At 56.7% G+C, this 20,735-nt stretch overlaps 3 protein-coding genes across 3 annotated transcripts in view; 1 reads left to right on the forward strand and 2 right to left on the reverse strand.

Moving 5' to 3' along the window:
- Nucleotides 1-238: 238 nt before the first annotated feature.
- LOC121095934 (E3 ubiquitin-protein ligase HECTD3-like) lies at nt 239-10,560 on the reverse strand. Its single transcript, XM_040611362.1, has 21 exons — nt 10,141-10,560; nt 9,890-10,050; nt 9,427-9,519; nt 9,017-9,152; nt 8,482-8,597; nt 8,092-8,205; nt 7,589-7,671; nt 7,042-7,207; nt 6,486-6,567; nt 5,376-5,558; nt 4,645-4,697; nt 4,249-4,313; nt 3,712-3,815; nt 3,259-3,378; nt 2,817-2,906; nt 2,251-2,457; nt 1,703-1,832; nt 1,223-1,297; nt 908-989; nt 714-785; nt 239-449 (listed from the first exon to the last, which is right to left on the reverse strand). The coding sequence occupies exons 1-21, from the start codon at nt 10,465-10,467 to the stop codon at nt 365-367; spliced, it is 2,544 nt and encodes an 847-aa protein (XP_040467296.1). The 5' UTR covers nt 10,468-10,560; the 3' UTR covers nt 239-364.
- A 150-nt stretch (nt 10,561-10,710) lies between these two features.
- Nucleotides 10,711-14,093, forward strand: UROD (uroporphyrinogen decarboxylase). The gene is made up of 10 exons (XM_040611365.1): nt 10,711-10,804; nt 11,611-11,723; nt 11,806-11,885; nt 12,049-12,111; nt 12,197-12,394; nt 12,637-12,798; nt 12,925-13,062; nt 13,205-13,305; nt 13,552-13,618; nt 13,816-14,093. Exons 1-10 carry the CDS (start codon nt 10,782-10,784, stop codon nt 13,978-13,980), a joined length of 1,110 nt encoding a protein of 369 aa, XP_040467299.1. The 5' UTR covers nt 10,711-10,781; the 3' UTR covers nt 13,981-14,093.
- A 1,012-nt stretch (nt 14,094-15,105) lies between these two features.
- Nucleotides 15,106-20,735, reverse strand: part of ZSWIM5 (zinc finger SWIM-type containing 5) — a 100,037-nt gene continuing 94,407 nt past the window's right edge. Inside the window, 3 exon segments of the mRNA XM_040611361.1 lie at nt 15,106-17,601; nt 18,033-18,114; nt 18,415-18,578. Of these exon segments, the coding sequence (XP_040467295.1) occupies nt 16,739-17,601; nt 18,033-18,114; nt 18,415-18,578 (1,109 nt within the window). The 3' untranslated portion in view covers nt 15,106-16,738.

A 20,735-nucleotide genomic window follows, 5' to 3' on the forward strand; every position in this document is an offset into this window, starting at 1 on the left:
GGGCAACAAAGCTGCACAGCAGGTTTTGAGCAGAGTGCAGCCTGGGAAGAGTGAAAGTTGTGGAGCTGCAACAGGGACACTTGGAGAAGAAACTCATTACAAAAGCCTACCAGACCTTTCAGATGTATGAGTGCTGGGCCAGGGTTCCGTTATTGCAGTCACATTCACACTCCAAGCCAGCTCCCACCCTGCTGAAGACCCAAACCTCCACGTCCAAAGAGGTGCTGGTTACCACTGCTGGGAGCCAGGCTTCACACCTGTATGTTTATTATATATACACATCCTGGGGGGAAAAAGGAGCTCTTCCCACTGCACGGTTTTGTCAAATGATTGTCCATGCTGCTTGGTCAGTCAGGCTGCAACATCACTCTTCCCACGGACTCATATCTGTGTCGATGGCCACGCAGTTATAGGCAGCATAGCGCAACTTCTCTTCGCATACCTTGGCTCTAGAGATGGCAGGAGGGGTGTGGGGGGAAAGACAGACAAGGAGGAGTTGCCATTGCTGCATTTGCCAGCTCAGAGGTAAGATGCTTTCTGAGATGGAGGCTATGCTTCACTAGCTGCCCACAGAGAGAATCACAGCAGCCACACGGTAGAGGCAGGGGGACATTAAATGTGGCAAAGCGATGGGGCCCTACAGGTCAGCACCAAGGTTAAGAAGAGAGCCCAGACACACAGTCCCCCAGATACAGGGAAGCACCAAAACTTACGTGGCATAGTTGGGCAAGAAGAGGGTGCTGGAGCAGGTGGATGACTCTGGCAAAGCATCTGTCGTCTCAGAGCTTGGGGAGAAGGTGACAAACTGGTCAGAACCAGCAGTCCAGCAAGGGAGGGGAGACCAAGACCACACACCCCTTTGGTGTGGGGTCTGTCAGCCTTGCGGTCTACAGAAGAACGGACTCACCCCATCTTGTCTGGATAGATGTAGATTCGTGCTGGAAGGCGGCTTCTGCCAGTGACAAATCTGAGGAAGCGGCTGCGATCCTCTGTAAAGAAAAAACAAAGACATCAGCAGACCTAGAGGATGTGAGATTGAGTACAGCCACTTCCAGGTATCCCCAGCACTAGCAAGCAGTTCCTTCAGCCCAGCTGCTTGCTCTCCTTGGCTCCCGTCTGTTCCCCAGGCAGCAACGAGGGCAGTTTCACCCTCCCAGTTCCCACCCAGCATCCTGGGACTTGGCATGGCACAAGGTGCACAGGGACAAAGCAAATCACTCACCATTGGTGAAGTTGTTGAGTGCTTCCCAGAAGTACTGAACACGGGTGTCCAGTGGCTCAAAGTCCTCAAACCGAGCTAGCAGAAAGGATACAGAAAAGGATTTTATTAATAGTCCAAGCTCCACCCAGGGGTTCTCTCCCAGCTCAGGAAGAAACCTCTGGGTACCTGCAAGGTGAAAGCACATAGACTCAAGGTACAAGGGACGCGTGCAGTCAGGCCCCTCCCAGATCCACATCTCTGCTCCACAGAGACTCAGATACCGGTGGCCTAGGGATGTCCCAGCCTCTGCTCTGAGGCCCATCATGGAGACAAGGGACACCCCTGCCCCCATCAGCACCCAGCTAAAGACAGGAAGTATACAGGCCCATATTCTCACTGTAATAAAGGCTAACATCAGCTGCCACACCTCTCCTTGTGCCAGCACAGAAAAATAGAGTCTTGTTTTCAGGGAAAGAGTTTTCAGCAGAGCCCTTCACTTACTGAGCTTCTTCAGGGCATCAACTGTGACTTCAGGGTCCCCACAGACCTTTTTTTCCAGCTCCTGCCAGGTGAGGAGGTCAAGAACAGCTTGGGGCACCACCTTCAGCAGCCCAGCCTGCATGGCCATGATCTGAAAAGGGGACAGGGCGGGTAAGCAGCATGTCTTGCCCAATTCCCTGGCTCATGCTTGAGCCCAGGGACTCAACTGAATGCAAGCCATGTGACTGCTCAGCAAATACTCCAAGGAACCTGAAGAAGGGAACAGGATTGCACCAAGATCTCAGTTTGCCGAGGAAGCCCGTGTCAGAGCTGGGAATAAAGCCCCATTTCTCCCACGCTGCTACAAGCCACTTTGCTTCTCAGTAACTCCACAGGTGCCAGGACCTCACCAAAAAGGATTGCCTACTATTGCACCAACGAACATGGGGACACTAACCATGATGCATTTTACCAGAAACAGACTTGGGGCGGGGGGTGGGGGTGGTGGGGTGGGCAGGGGGTATGTATCTGGGGACTCAATGACTACTGATGCTACGGGACAGCGTTACCTGCTCCTTGCTCTCCTCCAGCCGAGCCTTCTGTACCAGGCGGATGAACTCCTTGCGGTCCTCATAGCACACCACAGTGCTACTGCCATTGGGGATCAGCTCCACCATCCGCTGGTCACTCAGTACCGTTGTGTAGGTCAGCTCATTCCCAAATTTGAACTCAAAAGTGTCTTTGTCCATAACTTCCATCACCTCCAGGAGCTTCACCTGCCCAGATCCCATATAAGTGCTTGTTAGAGAGGGGCCCAGTGGGCAGTGGCGTGCCCAAATCCTCATCTCCTCCCTTCCCAGACAAGGGCTGGAGTGACTGTGACAGGAGCACAGCATGGGATATGCTGCCTTAGAGCTGTTTAGCAGACCCTGGGGCATTGTGTGCTTGAAGTGGTAGTTAGCGTAGCTACATCTCTACATTAGTTACAGGATACATTAAACGCTAAGAGTGCCCTTTTTGTGTGTGTTTCTTTGACACATCGCAGGAGGAAGCAAGTACAACATGAGGACACAAATCACCACCTTGCTGAATGCCACAAGGAATAGGATAGGCATGGCCTCCCAGTCCCTCTCACCAGCACAGAGTCCACAGCAGGAAAGTCTTTGCTCCAGCTGACCTCCTCCCCTGTTAATTGTTTCCAGACGAAGCCAGGAAGAGCCAGGACCTGAAAGAGGATAGGAATTTTGCTGAAACTGTGTGAAAGAAGACATCCCCAAAGATGGAGATAGGGCTCAACAGTGCAGACACAAAGGAGTTTCCCTGCTCCTCCTGTCCACATTCTGAGCTCACCATAGTTGAACAGAGACCAGACACCCTCTCCCAAGCTCCCAGCAGCACCTCCCAAAACTCAGGCTGTGCGCTCTCCTAACCCCTTGTGCCCCAAATCCTGTCAAACACCTTTTGTCCCAGTGTATGAACACAGAGCCCTCCCATGCTCCTGTTGGACTGGCTGCAGAAGGGGGCTAATAACTCCCTTCGTGGCAAACCTCCATGCAGGGACAGGATTGAAAGCTTACCAGAAACTCCTTGCCCCTCAGAGCTGCTCCCATGATCTGCCCAATCCACTCGTACTTTGCGAAGTCTCTACAGGAGGGGTTGGGGACGTACATGTCCCTGGCTTCTCCAGTGCCATTACCCTACAGAGGCAAGAGGCAAAACTCCAAGTCATGATCTCAGTGCAGCGTGAAGCACCACAAACTCAGTTCCTGCAGTGCCTCTGGGCACTTCTCACAGCCAGAGTGGGCTAAACCCTCCATCCTCCTTGGCAATATTCCTAGTGAGAGACTAATATCCAGGTGCTTGTCAGCATATCCTAAAATGAGATGACACAAAGCAATCTACCCAACCCTTCATGAGGAAAAGCTTCGCATGAGTGAAAGTAGGTATGTTTCTGGCACACAGGGGGACAGGGACAGCACTGCATTGCCAAGCACAGAAAGATCTGCCTCAGATACCCCAACCCACAGCACCTGGTTGGACGTGCGCACAAAGAAGGGCAGAGGCACGGGGGTGTCTGCTGAGCTGGGACACAGCTCTTCCGACATGTCTGCCAGGCTGTCCCGAAAACCGCCACCTGCAACCCCAAAAGAAGGACATTTTTAATGATGTGAACTCCCTATGTGCTGACCCTAGAGTTATGGATCAAAGATGAAGAATTCCGGTCCAACCTGGCCCAGCACCGACCAGAAGGCTCCTGTCAGCCTTATGGCACCAGAATAAATAAGACATGAGAAATAACATCTCTGCCTGGCCTCTGCAGAGCAGCCAGAGAGAGCACTGGCACTATCAAAGCTGCTGTTAGTGATTAATGGAGGCCTGGTCCCCATCCCAGCAAGCAGCACGCCTTATCTGAGACATGGCCAGGGGTGGCAGGACAAGGCAACCTGCCTTCCCTCTCTCCTCCATGTGCAGTAATACCGGGATTGAGTAAGAGCCCCTACAGCAACAGTCACCCCATCAACGCCCAGCTTGGCTCCAGAGGAGCCCTTGCCTCACACAGCCCCTACCTTGGTCGATGATGCCCTCCGCGATGAATTTGCACTCCCACCACTGGTCATAACGTAACGGCCACCTGTGGAGAACCAGGCATTGCCTGAGGTGCTGCTCAACGCCAAGGAGATGCTGGGGAGGCAGCAGCCACAGCAGGGACACCAGAGGACTGGGGTGGACCAGCCTGGGCTCAGGACAGGAAAAGATCTCAATCTCCAGAAACAGCTTCATCCTCAGTAGGGAGGTGACACCTTGGGGAACAGGCCCTGATCCCGCGGCTGAGCTCGCTCCTGCCCTAGCAAACCGTCTCCAGAGCACAGGACATGGACACGCTTCCCAGACACCCTGCTGTGACAGAGGACATAGCTCCCAGCACTGCATGACCTGCCCCCCAGCCCCCAGACGCTACTTACCTATAATCTAGAGGCTTTTCAAACTTGTCCGAGGGCTTCAGGCCTTCATACACCTGCAACAAGCAGAGAAGATCAAGGGTGGTATCCCCCGTCCAGGGATACTGGTGCCAGGTGAAGGCAGGAAATTGGAAGAGATCTGGTTTGCCCCAAACGTTTAAATACTGACTGAAGCTGATCTCTAAATGGTCTAGGAGCCCTTCATTTTTTGAAAGGGAACATAAATTACAGTGCTAATCACTGTATGGAACTTTCCGGCCTCAGAGGTACATTGAACTCATACTAAACCTCAGCAGCCTGGGATGTTTGGGCACACATAGAGCAACAGGTCTTTTGGAAGTAGGGGGCGAATGACAACAGGAAGATCAGCATTGCTGTAAAACCACGATACAGGACTGTGTGCAGCTGCATTACTGTGGTCACACAAGAATTCTTTGCTGCCCTTTTAGTGTAACAAGACTGTTATGCTCTGCATTAGCAGCATGCCACAGAGAGCATCCACGATAGAGACTCCAACTCAGAGATCCCAAATCCCTCCTAGATGTTATTCCTGGGTATGGGATCATCAGCACATGTAACTGTAGAGCCTGTGAGTCATATGAAGAGGCCTTGAGGAACTCCAGGTACTTCCAGCTCCAAGTTGTCCCTTCCACCCACCTTTATGTGGCTCATTTTGGTTTGGGGATGTTCCACTCTCCCCAGAGCAGTAGGGACCCTGCCAGGAGGGACAGTACCTGGGTGAAGACAGCGTTCTTGCAGCTGGGGTCCAGGGCAGGATTGTCTCTGTGCTCCATAGCCAGGCGTCGGTTAATATAGAGCCGTGGCATGAAATTGGGCTTGCTGGTCTCCGAGTCCTTCAGACACTGGGTAATGAGAGCTGTGCGCCTCTTGGACAGCAACAAGAACTGCTTGATATGCTGCCAACAGGTATGTCCAAATGTCAGAAGTGCCCAGTGTCCAAAATACGTCACCAACTTCCTACTAAAGCCATTGCACCGCCAGGTCTCTCCCCTTCCCAGGTCCACTGCCTTCCACACGCCCACACATCCTCCTTGACGGTATTTGCTCTACCTCTGTCTCTGAAAGATTTTGCTTTCTGGCTTAAGGCTAAGTCCATCCTCTCTCCATCAGTCATCATCTGATGCTCACACTCCAGTGTTGCTTGGGCTCTCCTTCAACCTCACTCTCACCAGAACATCAGCCTTACTATCCCTCCTATTTGTAATCAAAGCAAGCCCCTCTAAACAAGAATCCTCAAACGCTTTGGGTCCTGTGTTGAGCTGGCACAGGAATTACAGTGTTTTCTGACACCAGGCCTGGAAACAAAGAGAATGGGGCCACCCCAGCAACGTCTAGCACACGTATTCTGGGAGAGGATATAAAGAAAACAGACAACTGGAGGGACAAACTCAGTCTTATGAGAAAGATGGAAATCAAAAGCTTATTAAAGTCAGAAAGAAATTACTGGTAAAAGCCTTGCTGTTTGGACACAGCCAGCTCAAAGCTGCTGGCAGCAAGTGCAGGAACAGAGTGTCCTGGGCCGAGATCTAGGAGGGGATGTGTGTCCAGCTCACGTGCCCAGTGTTGCTATGGTCCAAGTCCTTTTGAGGGCAAAGTGCTCTGGTTTGATTATACTTATTACCCCATAGCTACACGTTTCTACATCAGCGTTTTAGCAGGAAGCTAGCCCCTAAACAATATCACCTTTCACAGCTTTAATGAACTGAGCTCAGCCAGGTATTTCCCTTGAGCTGTTTTAAAGGCAACAAGCACTGACCTCCCCTAGCCCAAGCGCATCACCCTGCCAGACTGAGCCCCCACAAGACACAGAGGGAATCATTCACCTTGAGTTTGCTGAACGTGCCAACAGTGTGGTCCCAGGCTGGCACCAAGTGATGCAGGACACTGTCCAGGAGCTTGATGAACCTAAATCCCAAAGAAGGTGGTATTGTGACATAGGAGGGACAGACATCTGCACAAGCTTATCCAAGACCAGACACAAGCAGAAAAGTAACAACTGATCCAAACCCAACCCAACATAGTCTTTTACGTCACAGAGCCTTTGGTACTAAATTTCCACTCCCTGGGCACTGCAGGGACCCTGCACCCCTTGCAAGGGACTCTGCATGCATCTGTCCCACACATTGCACAGAAACATTGCACTTGCGACACAAAAGATGCCCTGAACTCGAGCTGCAAAATTCCTCTGAAAGTGTAGGGAAGTTACCCCAGAGAGCCCCCTTTGTTGCCAAATGACTCTGCTATTTTTTCTAGGGTCCAGGATGCCTGTCCCAGGGGGAGTCACTCAGCTTTTCAGCTTCCAGCCTCACTCATGCTGGAGATGGCACCAGCCCCTGCAGGCAATACCACCGGGCTTGTCTGCCTCCCTCCATACAGTACCTTTGAATAAGCACGGCCCGTCGATATAGCAGATCAGGGTCTGTCCCTTCTAGGCGAGGGTAGCGCACTAAATTGGGCAGCTGGAACATGTCAGCACTGAGCCCCAAGTCCCTCTGTCGGGAGGATTTGATTTTGATGCCTCGGAGGCGAACATCAATCCCATCATCTGCCAAGGAAGACCACAGATGACATGCTAAGACCATGAGAAAGCAAGCCATCCAGCACGGGAGGTCTACATGTAAAAGCACTAGGAATGTGACCAGCTCCAACAGCTCTTGGGCTAGGCACTGAGAGCCTGAAATACCTCCGTGAAGAAGCAGCGGGATATTCACAAAAGAATGAAACCAAAAATAATTGAAGGCAGAGAAAGATAGGATGAAAGCTGAGGGCTTGCAAACCTCCAGGTCTCCCTGGAGTTTCCCATGGTTCTTCTGCATCTTGTCTTAAACACCCCATAGGGCTAAGAAGTACAAGCCACAGGAAAAAACTCTTAATGTACGGTATCTTAAAAGTACATTATGGATGAGGCCATAACACCTAGCCCTACCTCTGCACTCCACAATCCGGATCTCAATGACAGGCAGGTGTGTTGTCATGTCCTCAAGGACGCACACATCCCCAATGTAGCTCCTGCAAACACAGCAAAAACAAGGGCTGCAGAGCTGCTCCTTTACCCATCCCGTCAAAAATCCACTCAGCTGCTTGTAAGGGAAGAGGGTTTGCATCTTCTGAAATGGAAGCCTGTGGCAGGAACCCAGACCCAGTTTGCCTACAACATGGCCTAGGCTGAATGCCTGAACCTGCTGGTGCTTCAGGTCCAGGCAACATGATCCTGACGGGTCCCACAACCTGATCAGGAAAGCCGTGATGATTGTGTCATCTGCTACTGTAGGCAGAATCTGTAGCTCAGAGATGGAAAATGCCTGTCCCAAGGCCCTGGGCTTCTTAAGACAGGCTGGTGCTGGCATGACCACTTAGGGTCAGGGTGTCCAGCACCCCCAGCCCCCGCAAAGGGACTATCCTCTCCACCTCCATCCATCCACCACTCACTCATCGATGCCAACGTCATTCAGTTTCTTCAGATTGTCCCCCTCGCCCCCGTACACAGCGACCCGCTTGGGCATGAAGTTCTCATCGGTGGTATCCACCGTCAGCAGGAGCTTCCTGCAAAGGGAAGCATGAAATGAGGAGAAAGTAACTGCATTTGAACACCCATTGCTTCTTCCCCTCATTGCCTGGTCACACCTGTTATCAAGCACACACAACTGGTGCTGGGATCCCCGGGTACCTGTGATAATGCTAAGACCCTTTCAAGCCCAGAGCCAGAGCAAAGGCAGGGGGTCAGGCAGTGCAGCGCAAATTTGGGCCATGATGGACTCATGCAGAGAGCAGGGGCTTTGCCCCAGCTGCCAGCCAGCACACAGAGGAGAGGTGCCTCACTTGACAATGGTGCCTTTCTTCATGTTGAGCCGCACCCAGTGCTGGCCCTGGGACCCGTCACTCTCCCAGTACGTGTCGGCGTGGCTGTCGGTCAAGCATGACACATTGAAGTCCTCCTGGAAGAGGGCAGTGAATGAAAGGAAGATCAGATGGGGGTCGGATTAACTTCCCTTTAGTGGTTACTCTTGTCATGAATCTTAAGAGCCAGAGGGTGTCAAACTGGCCCATTCCCTTTGCTGGGCCGTGGGTAGACACAGGACATCGCAGCTGACCCTCCAAGGTGCTCTGGGGTCACACACGGAGCACAGAACATCAAACCCTCCCTAAAATCAGCTTAGCAGCTAATATTAGCATTTACTTCTCAAATCACAGCCCCTTCAGGGGCCACAATACGCTGCATGATGCTCCCCAGGCTTCTCTCCCACATCCTCAAACGCAGCCCAACCCATCAAGAAGAGCAGCACACCAAGTACCATCCATGTTCCCCAGCCCCGCGGCACAGTGGGGCTGGTGTAGCCTTATCTCTTTAACCCACCGTGTAAGACGAGACATCGATGCTGTCCACGTACTGCTTGACACTGCCCAAGTTCTCATCCTCCTTCCCAATGTGATCATAGAGGAAATGCACCAGGTCTTCATCACACTCATAAGTCCACGTTGGGGGCACAAACCTACCATGGAAAAAGGATTAATAGGTCTGGAGAGCCAGGGGCAGCCAGGCTAACAGGTGAGGGAAGGCAGGTCCACATCCTGCTTGCCTTGGTCTCACCCTGTTTTCTGCTTCATACAGGCTTATCTAGGACAAGACTATGCAGAGCAGAGCTGCTCCCCACTGCCTGTATTCCCCTCTCTCCCCCTGGTCTGCAGGAGATGGCTGTCTTGAGCAGCCAGGGACAGACAGTAGCTTGCACCCAACCACAGCAGCAGCTGGGAAACAGTTCATACCGAAGCTTCTCTACTGCGGCCTCATCCTGCTCCATGGGCTTGGGCTTCGCTCCGAGGCGCAGGGAGTACGTCAGATCCACCACCTGCTCCCATCTGAAACAACCCAGAGAAGGGGATAGCGAGCAAATCCCAGGGGAAAGGGGGAGCTGGTGGTCGAGGAGGAGCTGGAAGGGGAAGGCTGGGGTTTAAAGCCCACCGCGCTCCATCCTCCATCTCCTCCAGCCTCATCTGCCATCCTCTTCAACCATCCCCACCTCTTGCAGCCCACACCCAGCAAGGCAGGTGCCAAGCGGAGCGATGGAGCCAAACCCAGTGAACTCCCCCGCCGACATCCCTACGGCCTCGCTCCCACCGGAGAAGCGGCCGAGGGGGCCGGGGCACCCCGGTACCCCCAGGGGGCCTGGCCGGGGGGGTGGGGTGCGCACCGCGGGGCGCCCCGGAGCAGGAGAGCGGCGGCCCGCACCTGATGACGGGTTTGTAGTCCACCCCGAAGAGCTGCTGCTGCCGCTGGATGCGCTCCGTGGACTCCACCGGCACCAGGCGGTCCCCGCCGTCGGCGTGCTTGCACACCAGCACCCAGCCCTCCTCCAGCTCGCAGCCGCTCCGGTACTCCTCCAGCTGCTCCTGCGGGGACAGGCGGCCCCCGTCAGCGGACGGGCAGGCCCCGCCGCGGGCAGCGCAGGCCGCCGCGGCCTCCCAGCCTCCCGCCGCTACCTTGCTGAGCTTGACCCAGAGCCCGGCGCCGTTGCAGTACTCCTCGCCGGTGGCGCGGAGGCAGCCGCCCTTCCGCACCTCGATGGTGGCCCGCGCCGCCCGCTTGCCGCCCCGCGCCGGCCCCGGGCTGTCCCAGACGCTGAGCAGGCTGCGGGCGGCGGCGGCGGCGGCGGCGGTGGGGTCCTTGCAGATCTTGTACTGCACCTCCCGCGGCACGTAGCAGAGCGCGGCGGGCAGCGCCCGGGCGCGGCGGAAGCACTCGCTGCACTGCAGCAGGAACCGCAGCCGGCCCAGCACCTGGTGCGGCGCCTCCCCGCCCGCACGCATCGCGTACCGGCTACCGTGCGCGGCGGGCAGCGGCCGAGCCCCACACCGGCGGGGTCGCTACTCGCGGGTTTACGGCAAACCCCGCCCGCCGACAAGGCAAGATGGCGGCGCCCGGTGAGGCGGACGTAGGGCAAGATGGCGGCGCCCGTGCGGCGTACGGAGGAGCGCGGAGCAGGGCAAGATGGCGGCGCGTGGAGGGGGCGGGGCAAAATGGCGGCGTACGGAGAGGCGGGGCCACGGCAAGATGGCGGCGCCGGCGGGGCGGGGCGGGCCGTGTCGGGAGGCAACGGAGGGCTGGGCAGCGGCGCAGGAGCATGGAGGGCGGTGAGCGGCTCCTGTGAGTAACCGCGGCTGAGGGAGGGCGCGCACCGCCCGCACGGGGGATACTGGTGTGGCCCAGGGGATGGTGCTGTGTCGCTGGGGTCCTGTACTGGGCATACTGGTGTGGCCTAGGGGATATAGTGCTGGCACCAGGGTCCTGCACTGGTGCTACTGGTGAGGCGCTGAGGGGGCTGCCCCTGCACTGGTAGGGCACTGGGAATGCTGACCCTGCACGGGGATGGATCAGCAGGGCCACTGATGCGGCAGAGAAGTCACAGGTCCCACGCTGGAGGTTTTGGTGACTTGTTACCCATGGCCTGCACCTGTCACAGCAGGATGGTGCTGGCCATCCCCCGCGGCAGCCCGGGGTCCTTGTCCCTGGGCTCCAGCAGCCCCTGGGCAGTGACACCGCGGCAGGGAGGTTGGGGACACATGGTGGCTACCTTGGTGGGCACTGGGCCTCCAGGGGCTGCACGGCACAGATAGGGACTGGGGACACCGGTGGCAGGGCTGGCTGCCCCCGCACCCCACCGGCCCCAGATCTCTCCGGGCAGGAGCAGCTGCTGGCCCTGATAACTTAATCTTGCGGGGCCCTGGGCCAGGCATCACCTCTCCCTGGGGGGGGCCCTGGCGTCTGGAGCAGGAAGAGGCCCTGGACTGCCATGGGGAGCATTTGTCACGTTTGTCACAGCTGGGTGCAAGCCCTTCCCCATGGTCACCGGGGAGTGGGGATGAGCTGCCGGCCCTGGCACCCACAGCCCCCAGCCGTGGGGGTCAGGCAGGGCACCCAGACCCCTCGTGGGTGACAGTCTGTGTCTGCAGCCCCAAAGGCTTCCCCAAGCTGAAGAATGACACGTTCCTGCGAGCGGCGCGCGGGGAGGAGACGGAGTACACCCCGGTGTGGTGCATGCGGCAGGCAGGGCGCTACCTGCCCGGTGAGCAAGTGGAGGAGTTGGGAGGGGGATGGAGAGGGGCGCCTGGCATGTACCCTGTAATGCTTAAGTTGGTCCCTTGCAGAGTTTCGGGAGACCCGGGCGGCACAGGATTTCTTTGCCACTTGCCGGAGCCCCAAACTGTGCTGTGAGCTGACCCTGCAGGTGAGCATCCCCTAGGGGGTCTGTGTGGCCCTTCTCCCCACCCAGACGGGTGGTCTCAATAAGTTACGCAGACTTTGGGGATGCTGCTGCCCCATGTGCTCGTAGGGCCTCCATGGGCAGGGTGTCACAGCCTCTCACTGATGCTGCCTCTTCCCCTCCACAGCCGCTCAGACGATTCCCCCTGGATGCTGCTATCATCTTCTCTGACATCTTGGTGGTGCCCCAGGTGAGAGCTGTCACCAGTGGTGGGAAGCAGTGATTGGGTTCAGGGCCACCCTATTCCTGTTTCTTCCATTCTCCCCTGTCCCCAGGCACTGGGCATGGAGATTGTCATGGTCCCTGGCAAAGGACCCACGTTCACAGAGCCTCTAAAGGAGGTGGAGGATCTGCTGAAACTGCGACAGAAGGTGGATGTGACTGCAGAGCTCGGTTACGTCTTCCAGGCCATCACGCTGACACGACACCGCCTGGAGGGCAAGGTGCCCCTCATCGGCTTCTCCGGGGCACCTGTAAGTGACGTGGCTCCTCCACGTGGGCTTCCCAGGTGGCCTTCTCTGCTCTTTCTTTTGGGGTGATACCAGCCATGGCACCTCCAAAAGTGTGGGTGCTGTAGGTGTGTGTAAGTGGGGAACATTCAGTGCAGGAGCAGCTGTGTCCCATACTCTGGGTTGCTCACAAGTCCTACCTTCAGCACTGTGACCAGCCCCTCGTGTCTTCTTCCACCTCCATCACCCTCCTCTCCTTCCCACAGTGGACGCTCATGTCCTACATGATTGAAGGTGGTGGTTCTACTACAATGGCCAAGGCCAAGAGCTGGCTCTATCGTCACCCCGAGGCAAGCCACCGACTGCTGCGACTGCTGGCTGATGTCATCACTGACTACCTGTTGGGGCAGGTGGCTGCTGGAGCGCAGGTATGTCCTGGGGCATGGGGACAGGGCCAGGCAGGAGCTGGGATAGGGAGCAGAGAGGGTCCAGCTTCTAGGAGGAGGAGGAGGAAGGACTGAGGTGCGGCTCTCCTAGTCCCATGTCTCTGGCAGGCGCTCCAGCTGTTTGAGTCCCATGCTGGGCACCTGGGGCCGGAGCAGTTTCAGGAATTTGCCCTGCCTTACATCCGAGACATCGCCCAAGCTGTCAAGAGGAAGCTGAAGGAAGCGGCGCTGCCCCTGGTGCCCATGGTGAGTTGGGGCTGCCTGGATCAACCCTGGCATCTGGGGGCTGCTGTAGAGGGCTGCATCCCCTGGTTGCTGCCTCCCCGTCTAGCCTGTGGAGAGGGGCCTGACCCACAGCGGAGTTACTGCCTGTCTCCTCCCTTCCCAGATCATCTTCGCAAAGGATGCGCACTACGCACTGCACGACCTGGCCCGTGCTGGTTACGAGGTGGTTGGTCTTGACTGGACCATCCGGCCCCAGGAGGCTCGGTAAGTCTGTCGGAGCGCTCTGGTGTCTGAGTAGCACCTCAGGTTGGGTACCCTGACCTCTTCACCCGCCCTGAGCCATCCCAGGCTTAGAGATTTCCGCGCCAGAGGTGGGGGTAGTTGGGCCCCCACATTGTGTGGAGCTGCAATGAAGGGTCCTATGTGCCCTGGGGTGGGGGCTGCAAGCACCCGGCTGCCCCCAGCCTCTGCGTAACACACAACAACTTGCCTGCTTTCTCCCTGCTGCAGTGCACAGGCCGGGAAAGATGTCACCCTGCAAGGGAACCTGGATCCCTGCGCACTCTATGCACCCAAGGTGAGCGGTGGCCATCGCCAGCGATGGGGGCTAGTTCCAGCCTGTGTTAAAGGCCTCCCGCCTCTGTTTCACAGGTTTCTCCACATGCAGTGCTGGCTTACGTCCCAGCAGTTCCCCAGGCTGGCTGGGGGCTGGTGGGGGTGGAGTACCCTGGGCTGGCTGGGGCTAACACAGTGCATTTCCCACTGCGCCTACAGGAGAAGATCGGCGAGCTGGTGAAGAAGATGCTGGAGGGTTTCGGCACGCAACGCTATATCGCCAACCTGGGCCACGGCCTGTACCCTGACATGAGCCCCGAGCACGTGGGTGCCTTTGTGGAGGCCGTGCATGCTCATTCCTGCCACATCAACAAGCACAGCTGAGCCTGGAGGCTTGGGGACAGGACTCTGGTTTGGGCACAGTCACCCCAAGTAGCGTGTTGTCACAGGGCTCGCTCCAGGCTGGGCTGCAGCATTAAACCAGCACCTTGTCTGCAGCAGCCGTGTGGCTCTGGCTGGGGCACGGGGAACTGGACGTGTCTGAAGGAGATGGGCAGTGCTGGCAGCCTGGCAGTGGGGCACATGAGGTCAGGGCGAGCTGCTGAGCCCTGTCCTGCAGGTCAGAATGAGGAAACAGGGATGCCAGCCAAGTGGGGGGGAATGCATCTCCCTGCTGGGGGGCCCAGCGTAGTGCCAAGGGCTGGCAAGAGAGGACATGAACCTGTTCTGGCAGTCCTGGCACTACAGATGTGTTCAGCCCTGCTAGGGGAGGTGGGCTGCCTGAGGCTGGCAGGGTCACAGTCTGGGAGCTGGGGGCTCACAGCCTGCTGCTGCCACAGGCCCAGCGTGAGCTGTGTCACAGTCCTGCTCAGGTGGGAACAAGCAACTTGCCATTGACCCAGGGCATCCCTGAGTGGGAGACCCAGCAGGACTCACCTGGGGGGCAGGTGGCCATGTGGCAGGAGCCCTCCAGACACTAGCACCACCAGCACCCTGCCACACTGGCTGGGATAGCAGCACAGACACCATGGTGCCAGCACTGCCATCACTCCAGCTCTCAGAGCCTCCTTGGGACCATCCCACTGGTCCTGGAGATCTCTCCTCCAATGCACACCTCCCCATTCCTCTGATCCTCAGAGTCAAATCTGCCTGGAGCTCAGCAAACCCCACAGAAAGCAGCCCGGGGTGCTGGCAGCACCCAGGAACCCCGCGTTATGACTGTGCCATCCCATCCCACGCTGCAGCACGCTCACTGCGGTCCAGGCTGGCTGATCAAGACATGGTCGCCAACACTGCGGTAGCTGGCACAGATGGGGCAGTGCCACCAGCGTGGGCAGGGACCTGCTGATGCTGAATGTGGTAGGGGATTGTCCCCCTCCTTGGGGCACAGGAGCTGGGTACCACAGGAGGCTGTGATGCCACCTCCTCCCTGCCCTGCCCCACGCCAGGCTGTCCAGCAAGTGTGGTGTCCCCTCCCTCTTCAGAGAAAGGCAGTAGAGATACAGGCGGTAACGTTCATCCCTTTTATTATTAAACATCAGATGAAGAGGTCGCACACACACATACACGCACGCACGCAAAAAAGAAAGAAAAAAAAAAAAGAGGAAGAAAAAAAAAAAAAAAAGAAACAGACTGGTTGAAGACCGCTATTTCAGTGGCGACAGAGACCGAGTACAATTGGTTTCCTGGCCGGAGCGCAGACACAAGTCACTTGCCAAAAAATTAAAAGTCAAATCAGACAGCAGATAACTAGCCCACGTTCTCTAACTACAAGTCACCGTCCAGGCCGGCCCTGGCCCCCCCCCAGCCCTCCCGACCCACTGGCAAAGAAATGAACCAAAACTGAAGAGCCACCGGCCCAGGGCTGGAGAGTCTGCCCCCGGCGCCGCGTGAAGCCGGGAAGGGCTGAGCATTGGCCGCACCACGGAGCCAGGACGCAGAACGGTGCGGGGAGGTGGCACAGCTGCGCCTGCCCCCCCCTCCCTCCCCAGGAGCCAGACAGCCCCGGTGCCCGCCTGCCGCCCGGGCACCTCGCACCCTGCGCCCGCTGGGAGACGGCTGTGTACAAGGTGATGCACTCACGTCCTCCATCACCAGCATCCATGCGTGTCCGAGCAAGCGTCGCCCCAAGTCTCTTCCTTTGCTGTCCTCAAGCGCTGGGCTGCTGCTCCTCCTTCCGTCCGTCCGTCCGTCTGTCCGTCCGTCCCAGGGCTGCGAGTCGAGCGGACATTCGCCTCCCCCCGCACCCTTCTCACTGCCGACGATGCCGTGGGAACCTGAGAAATGTTCGCGTGCCTCCTCCTCTTTTTGTCTGTGGTTCTGTTTTGTGTGTGTTTTTTTTTTAAATAATAGTTATAATAATAATAATAACAATAATAATAATAGCAATAATAAAAATAATCGCCCCAGCCCACGACAATTTCAAGTATTCCCCAAATAAAAGACAGAATTATAAATAATTATAACTTTACAATTTAATAATTGACACATATACTATAGTATTTACAGTATCATAAATGCTTTTTTTTTTGTGTTACTTTTAGTAAGCAATCCCTGAGAACAGTTACTTTAACTTGTTTTTATTGAAGTATCTTCACAAATAGAGGAGTTCGCATGTCTCGGGCGGGCGGGAGAAGCGCTCTGCAAAGCCATTGCTTTTGGTGACGCATGAGGTTCTAGTGTCGCGGGTTTCTTTGCTCGCTTTCTTCATTTTTTTTTTTTTTTTTTTTAATTCCCCACATAATTTTAGAAGTTTTTTTGCACTTTGCAACCTTCAGATCCCTCCAGCAACCGCTTCCTTCAGGAAAGAGGTATTAGATTTCCAGGTTAGCTTTTGGTATTGGCAAGGGAGGGCAGGGGGCTGAGCGAACCATCCTTTTTCCCCGTGGTTGCATTTTGGTTTGTGCCCAAGGAATCTCTGGATCCTCTCAGCGTGTGAAATGGTTAAATCCAAGAAAGAAGAAAATAAAAAATAAGAAAAAAAAAAAAAAAGAAAAGAAAACAAACAAACAAAAAGAAACAGAAGACCAGAACAGAGCAGCCTCTGCTGATGGGAGGAAGGTGATCTCTGCTTTCCTTCCTTCTCTCCCAAGTCCCCGTGCTGCGGCTGGACCCCGCCAGTGAGTGTAGCGGGTGCCAGGGCTCACCCAAACCGTTCCCGCACCAGCAGCATCAGTTTTTTCTTGCCTTTGTAGATTTGTTTGAGATTGTCAATGAACTGGGCGAACTGTATGTGCCCGTCCTGCGCCAGGAGAAAGGTCTCCCTGGCCTTGCTGAGGAACTCAATGAACTCCCCGTAGTGCCGCGGGCTGATGTGGGTGAGCCGGGAGTGGGTGGTGTTGATGTAGGCGCTTATCGTCGCGTCCAGCAGCTGCCGCAGAGGGGCTTTGTCGGTGGACATCAGCTTCCCCGAGTTCCTGCGGCCAGGGATGCCGGCCAGCCCTGGGGCCGTCATGGTGCAGCGGCGAAGGATGTCCGAGAGCACCGTGGCACAGTGCACACTCTTCACCACCAGTGGGATGATGGCCGCCAGCTCATTTTTGCCCAGAGAGTGGCTCAAGGCGCAGGCCCAGAGCACGTCGTTGATGGCCGGGTGCGTGTCCTGGTTGTAGGCCAGGTTGAGATGCGTCATGGCCAATGAGGCCAGTTTGAACGCCCGGAGCGGGTAGCCCCGGTGCTCCATGTAGCGGGCGATGGTGAAGAGCTGGGTGTAGGTCATGCCAGTGGAGGCGGCGTCAATGACGATCTGGTAGGCAGTCTCGAAGGCGATGTGGTCCTTCTCGCAGAGGGTCAGGGCGGACAGGGCGCAGTTCTGCGGGTCTTTCATGGCACACTGCAGGGCCAGGGTGCGGGCGCAGCTGGCCAGCTCTTCCCGCTGCGGGTAATCCAGGCTCAGGCGCAGAATGGTGTTGTGGGACATCACTGTGGCCGCCACAATGCTGGTGGCTTCCGTGGGAGTGAACAACGAGTACCAGCTCTGCAGGATGCTTACCAGGGCCCTCACCCCTGCAAGAGAACACTGGGGTCACAGCACAGCCCTGCAGCCTGGTGCAGATCACAGGGCTCCTCCCAGTCACCAGGTGCCTGGAGCCAGGGCGAAGCCAGCCTGTGGCGGTGCTGAGCTGCTGCCTCTGCCCCAACAGGGACAGGGCAGAGGGGGACAGGCAGTGGCTACCCTGCGCTGCCATGCTGCAGGGCACAGCGGGCACCGCTGGCCTGGCCGGGGAATAGGGGACCTGTCCCGGTCCCAAAGCCAGCCACCGCTGTGACCCCAGCACTGCCAGCTGGCGCTCGGAGGTGCACCCAGTTACCAGGAAGAAACGGGAGACCCAAGAGAGCTCCGATGCCCAGGGCTAGGAATGGCTTGAGGATTTCTGTGCTCAGCCCCATTCTCACTGCATGCGGGACGGACTCTCCCAGCGCAGCGAGGCACTCACCCACTTCGGTGGCGCATGTCACCAGCCACCTCACCATCTCCCGCCGCCGCCAGTTGAGGGTGGACAGGGTCATGCGCATCACCTGCAAAGCAAACTCGGGATGATCAGCTGCCCCACGGGGCTTCAATGAGGCCACCCAACACAGTGGTGCTTCCCAAAAATCCCTCTGTCCTGGCTGGCTCCCGGCTCCCCGGTGCTGCCTCACCTCCTCCCAAACCACAGCAGGCACAGGGGCCTGCCAGGCCTGAGCTCCCCTGCTCTGGGCCATGCAGGGATGAATTTACTCCTTCCACGGGGGCCCACCTGCTTGGTGGAAGACCATCACCACTGCCACTGCCACAGCACATGAGGCAGAAGGGCTACCAGCATCCCCATCCCATACCTGGAGCCCCAGCTCCAGTGCCACGTTGAGCAGCGTTGTGTCCGAGTTGCTGTCGGCCGGTGTGGCGATCTTGAACGCATCCTGGGCCAGCTTGAAGATCAAGGAGGAGGAGTGAATGTTCTTCTGGATGGCCTCCAGCACTGTGCGTAGGCGCAGCATGTCCCCTGAGTGCAGGCAAGAACGGTCAGATGGCTTGGCCTCCCCCCACCCTGCCCTTGCACCCCATATCCCACCTGCACTGGGTGGTGAACAGCCCCTTCCACATGGTCAGCCCCTCTGGACACACATGCGGACAGATGCACAGGGATGCTGGATCAGGCCCTGCAGTCCAATAGCAAAATGGGGCATCCTCCCCAGGAGGTGACACATCCTACAGCACCCATCCTCACTCAGTATCAACCTCTCACAGGGAGGACAAACAACCCAGAGTGATCCCAGACACATCCTGGAGCATCAGCAGACATCTCCAGGCACCTGGGTGTTCTACTCTGGGCTTGACAGCTGTAAAGCAGACTCTTCCCAACAAAGGAGGCATGTGGGGAGATGCCCAGTGCTGAATGGCTGTAGAAAGGCTAGTCTCCATTTAGGAACATTAAAAAGAAGAAGAAAAGCTGTTTGCTGCACACATACTGTCTTGCCAAATAAGTCCTTTCCCTCTGCAAGGCTAGCAACAGCTGGGCCAGGGTCACCCAGACTTGCTGCAGCTTGGTCCTGGATGTCCCAGGTCAGGAACACAGCTCTCATGACCAAGACAGGCTGAGATACCCCAAAGAAGGGATTTCCTGGCACAACACCCAGTGATGCTGTGGGTTTCCTGCCACAGGAGGTGCAGGGTGCTAGAAGGATACAGGATGGCACTGGGAGACAGGGCAGGATCTCGGAAGAGGGACCCATCAAGGCCTATTAATATCATGATCCTGCCTCTGGCTTGCGAAACGGTCCTGTGGGACACAGGATGGGGAGAAGGACCTTTGGCATAGGTGCAGACCAGAGATGCAAACATGCCACATCACATCCCTCTGCTTTGTTCCAGGTTCTTCTTTCTACTCCCATACTCATAAACTGAGCAGATGAATCTCAAGCAAAGAAAACCACGTAACGCACAGCAGTGTGGAAAAACCTCGTGCTGCACCAGGGCACGCAGGGACGTGTCAGGTGACTAATAGCTAAAGGTATCACCTGCCACCCACAGCAGCCACTTGCACCACCACCGAAATCCAAGCGTCCCTAAAACGACGCGTTGGGGCAGGAGCAGGAGAGGCTGCAAGGACACAGGATCGCATCAGGACATGCTGTGGCGGGGGAACACTTTGGAAGGGGGCGGTGGGAAAAACAGATGCAATCCAACAGCCCTACACCCCTAGCATAAAAGCCTCATCCCCATTAGGTGCTCAAAGAGAGAAGAAACTCATGGATAAGCCAGGTACCAGCTCTCCATCACAGTACCACAAGGCAGGGCAGAATACCGTCAGCCCTCAAAAGCAGCCAAGCAGAGGAGGGCTGGAAGGAGAGAAGAGGCTGTCAAGGCAGTGAGGCTAGAACTTTCTGACAGCTCATTTACCTTCCACCTTGCCGGGGAAGTGGCACCTTCCCCATCAGGCTGGCAGTACTGGGAGCTGGAGGCTGCTGCGGACTGTGTGGGACAGCAGCAGGCAGCAGTAACCACCTGGCTTGCCAGCCCTCATGGGGCACAAGGCATTTACCGTCCTGGTGGGGTTGTGGTTTCTGGACAGAGGGATGTTTATTGAAAAGCCTGCGCTGGCCTTCATCATTGTGCCTGGGCAGGGACCAGAGAGGCCCGAGAGACCAGTGAGGAGGTGCTTTAGGAGCCCTCTGTGGCTAGGACCAAGGTGTCCCACCCAGCATAGCTGTCTACATCTCCAGCCCTGCTGAAACCCACATGTGGTTTGGTGCACTGGGAGGTCTTCTCTCTCCTACAGCCCGTGAAAGATCATTACCATAGGGCAGGAAGAGACAAAGCAGAGGTAAAAGGATAAGCAGCTTCAAACAAAACCATGCCGTGAACCCACGACACATCTGGCAGGGCTAGCTGACCTGGCAGCTGACCATGCTGTAGGGAGGCACAGTCCAGCATCACTCAGGGGTGCTACCCAGGTTCCACACCACTGTGGCCGGAATCCCTGCAGGGTTGCCTGCACCTCCTAGGAACCTCCTGTCCCAGCCTGCCGGTCCATGAGCTTTGGGGCCCTTTGGGACAAGAGTCCTGGGGATCCTGGAGTCCAGAGGGCTCCGCTGAAGCCAGCTCACTGTGCCCTGCTCGGTCAGGCTGCCAGCGGGCCACCCAGCTGCTGTCTGCCACT

This window comes from Falco naumanni, chromosome 11, assembly GCF_017639655.2.
Source record: "Falco naumanni isolate bFalNau1 chromosome 11, bFalNau1.pat, whole genome shotgun sequence".
NCBI lineage: Eukaryota > Metazoa > Chordata > Aves > Falconiformes > Falconidae > Falco > Falco naumanni.

Coding starts and splice junctions, on each gene's coding strand:
- UROD (XM_040611365.1), top strand. CDS start 10,782: ATGGAGGGCGGTGAGCGGCTCCT. Junction 10,805..11,610: donor GAGGGCGGTGAGCGGCTCCT/GTGAGTAACCGC, acceptor CTGTGTCTGCAG/CCCCAAAGGCTTCCCCAAGC. Junction 13,063..13,204: donor CGCTGCCCCTGGTGCCCATG/GTGAGTTGGGGC, acceptor CTCCCTTCCCAG/ATCATCTTCGCAAAGGATGC.
- LOC121095934 (XM_040611362.1), bottom strand. CDS start 10,467: ATGCGTGCGGGCGGGGAGGCGCCGCACCAGGTGCTGGGCCGGCTGCGG. Junction 6,568..7,041: donor CGGGCCGTGCTTATTCAAAG/GTACTGTATGGA, acceptor TTTGGGATTTAG/GTTCATCAAGCTCCTGGACA. Junction 3,379..3,711: donor TTGTGCGCACGTCCAACCAG/GTGCTGTGGGTT, acceptor TTGCCTCTGTAG/GGTAATGGCACTGGAGAAGC.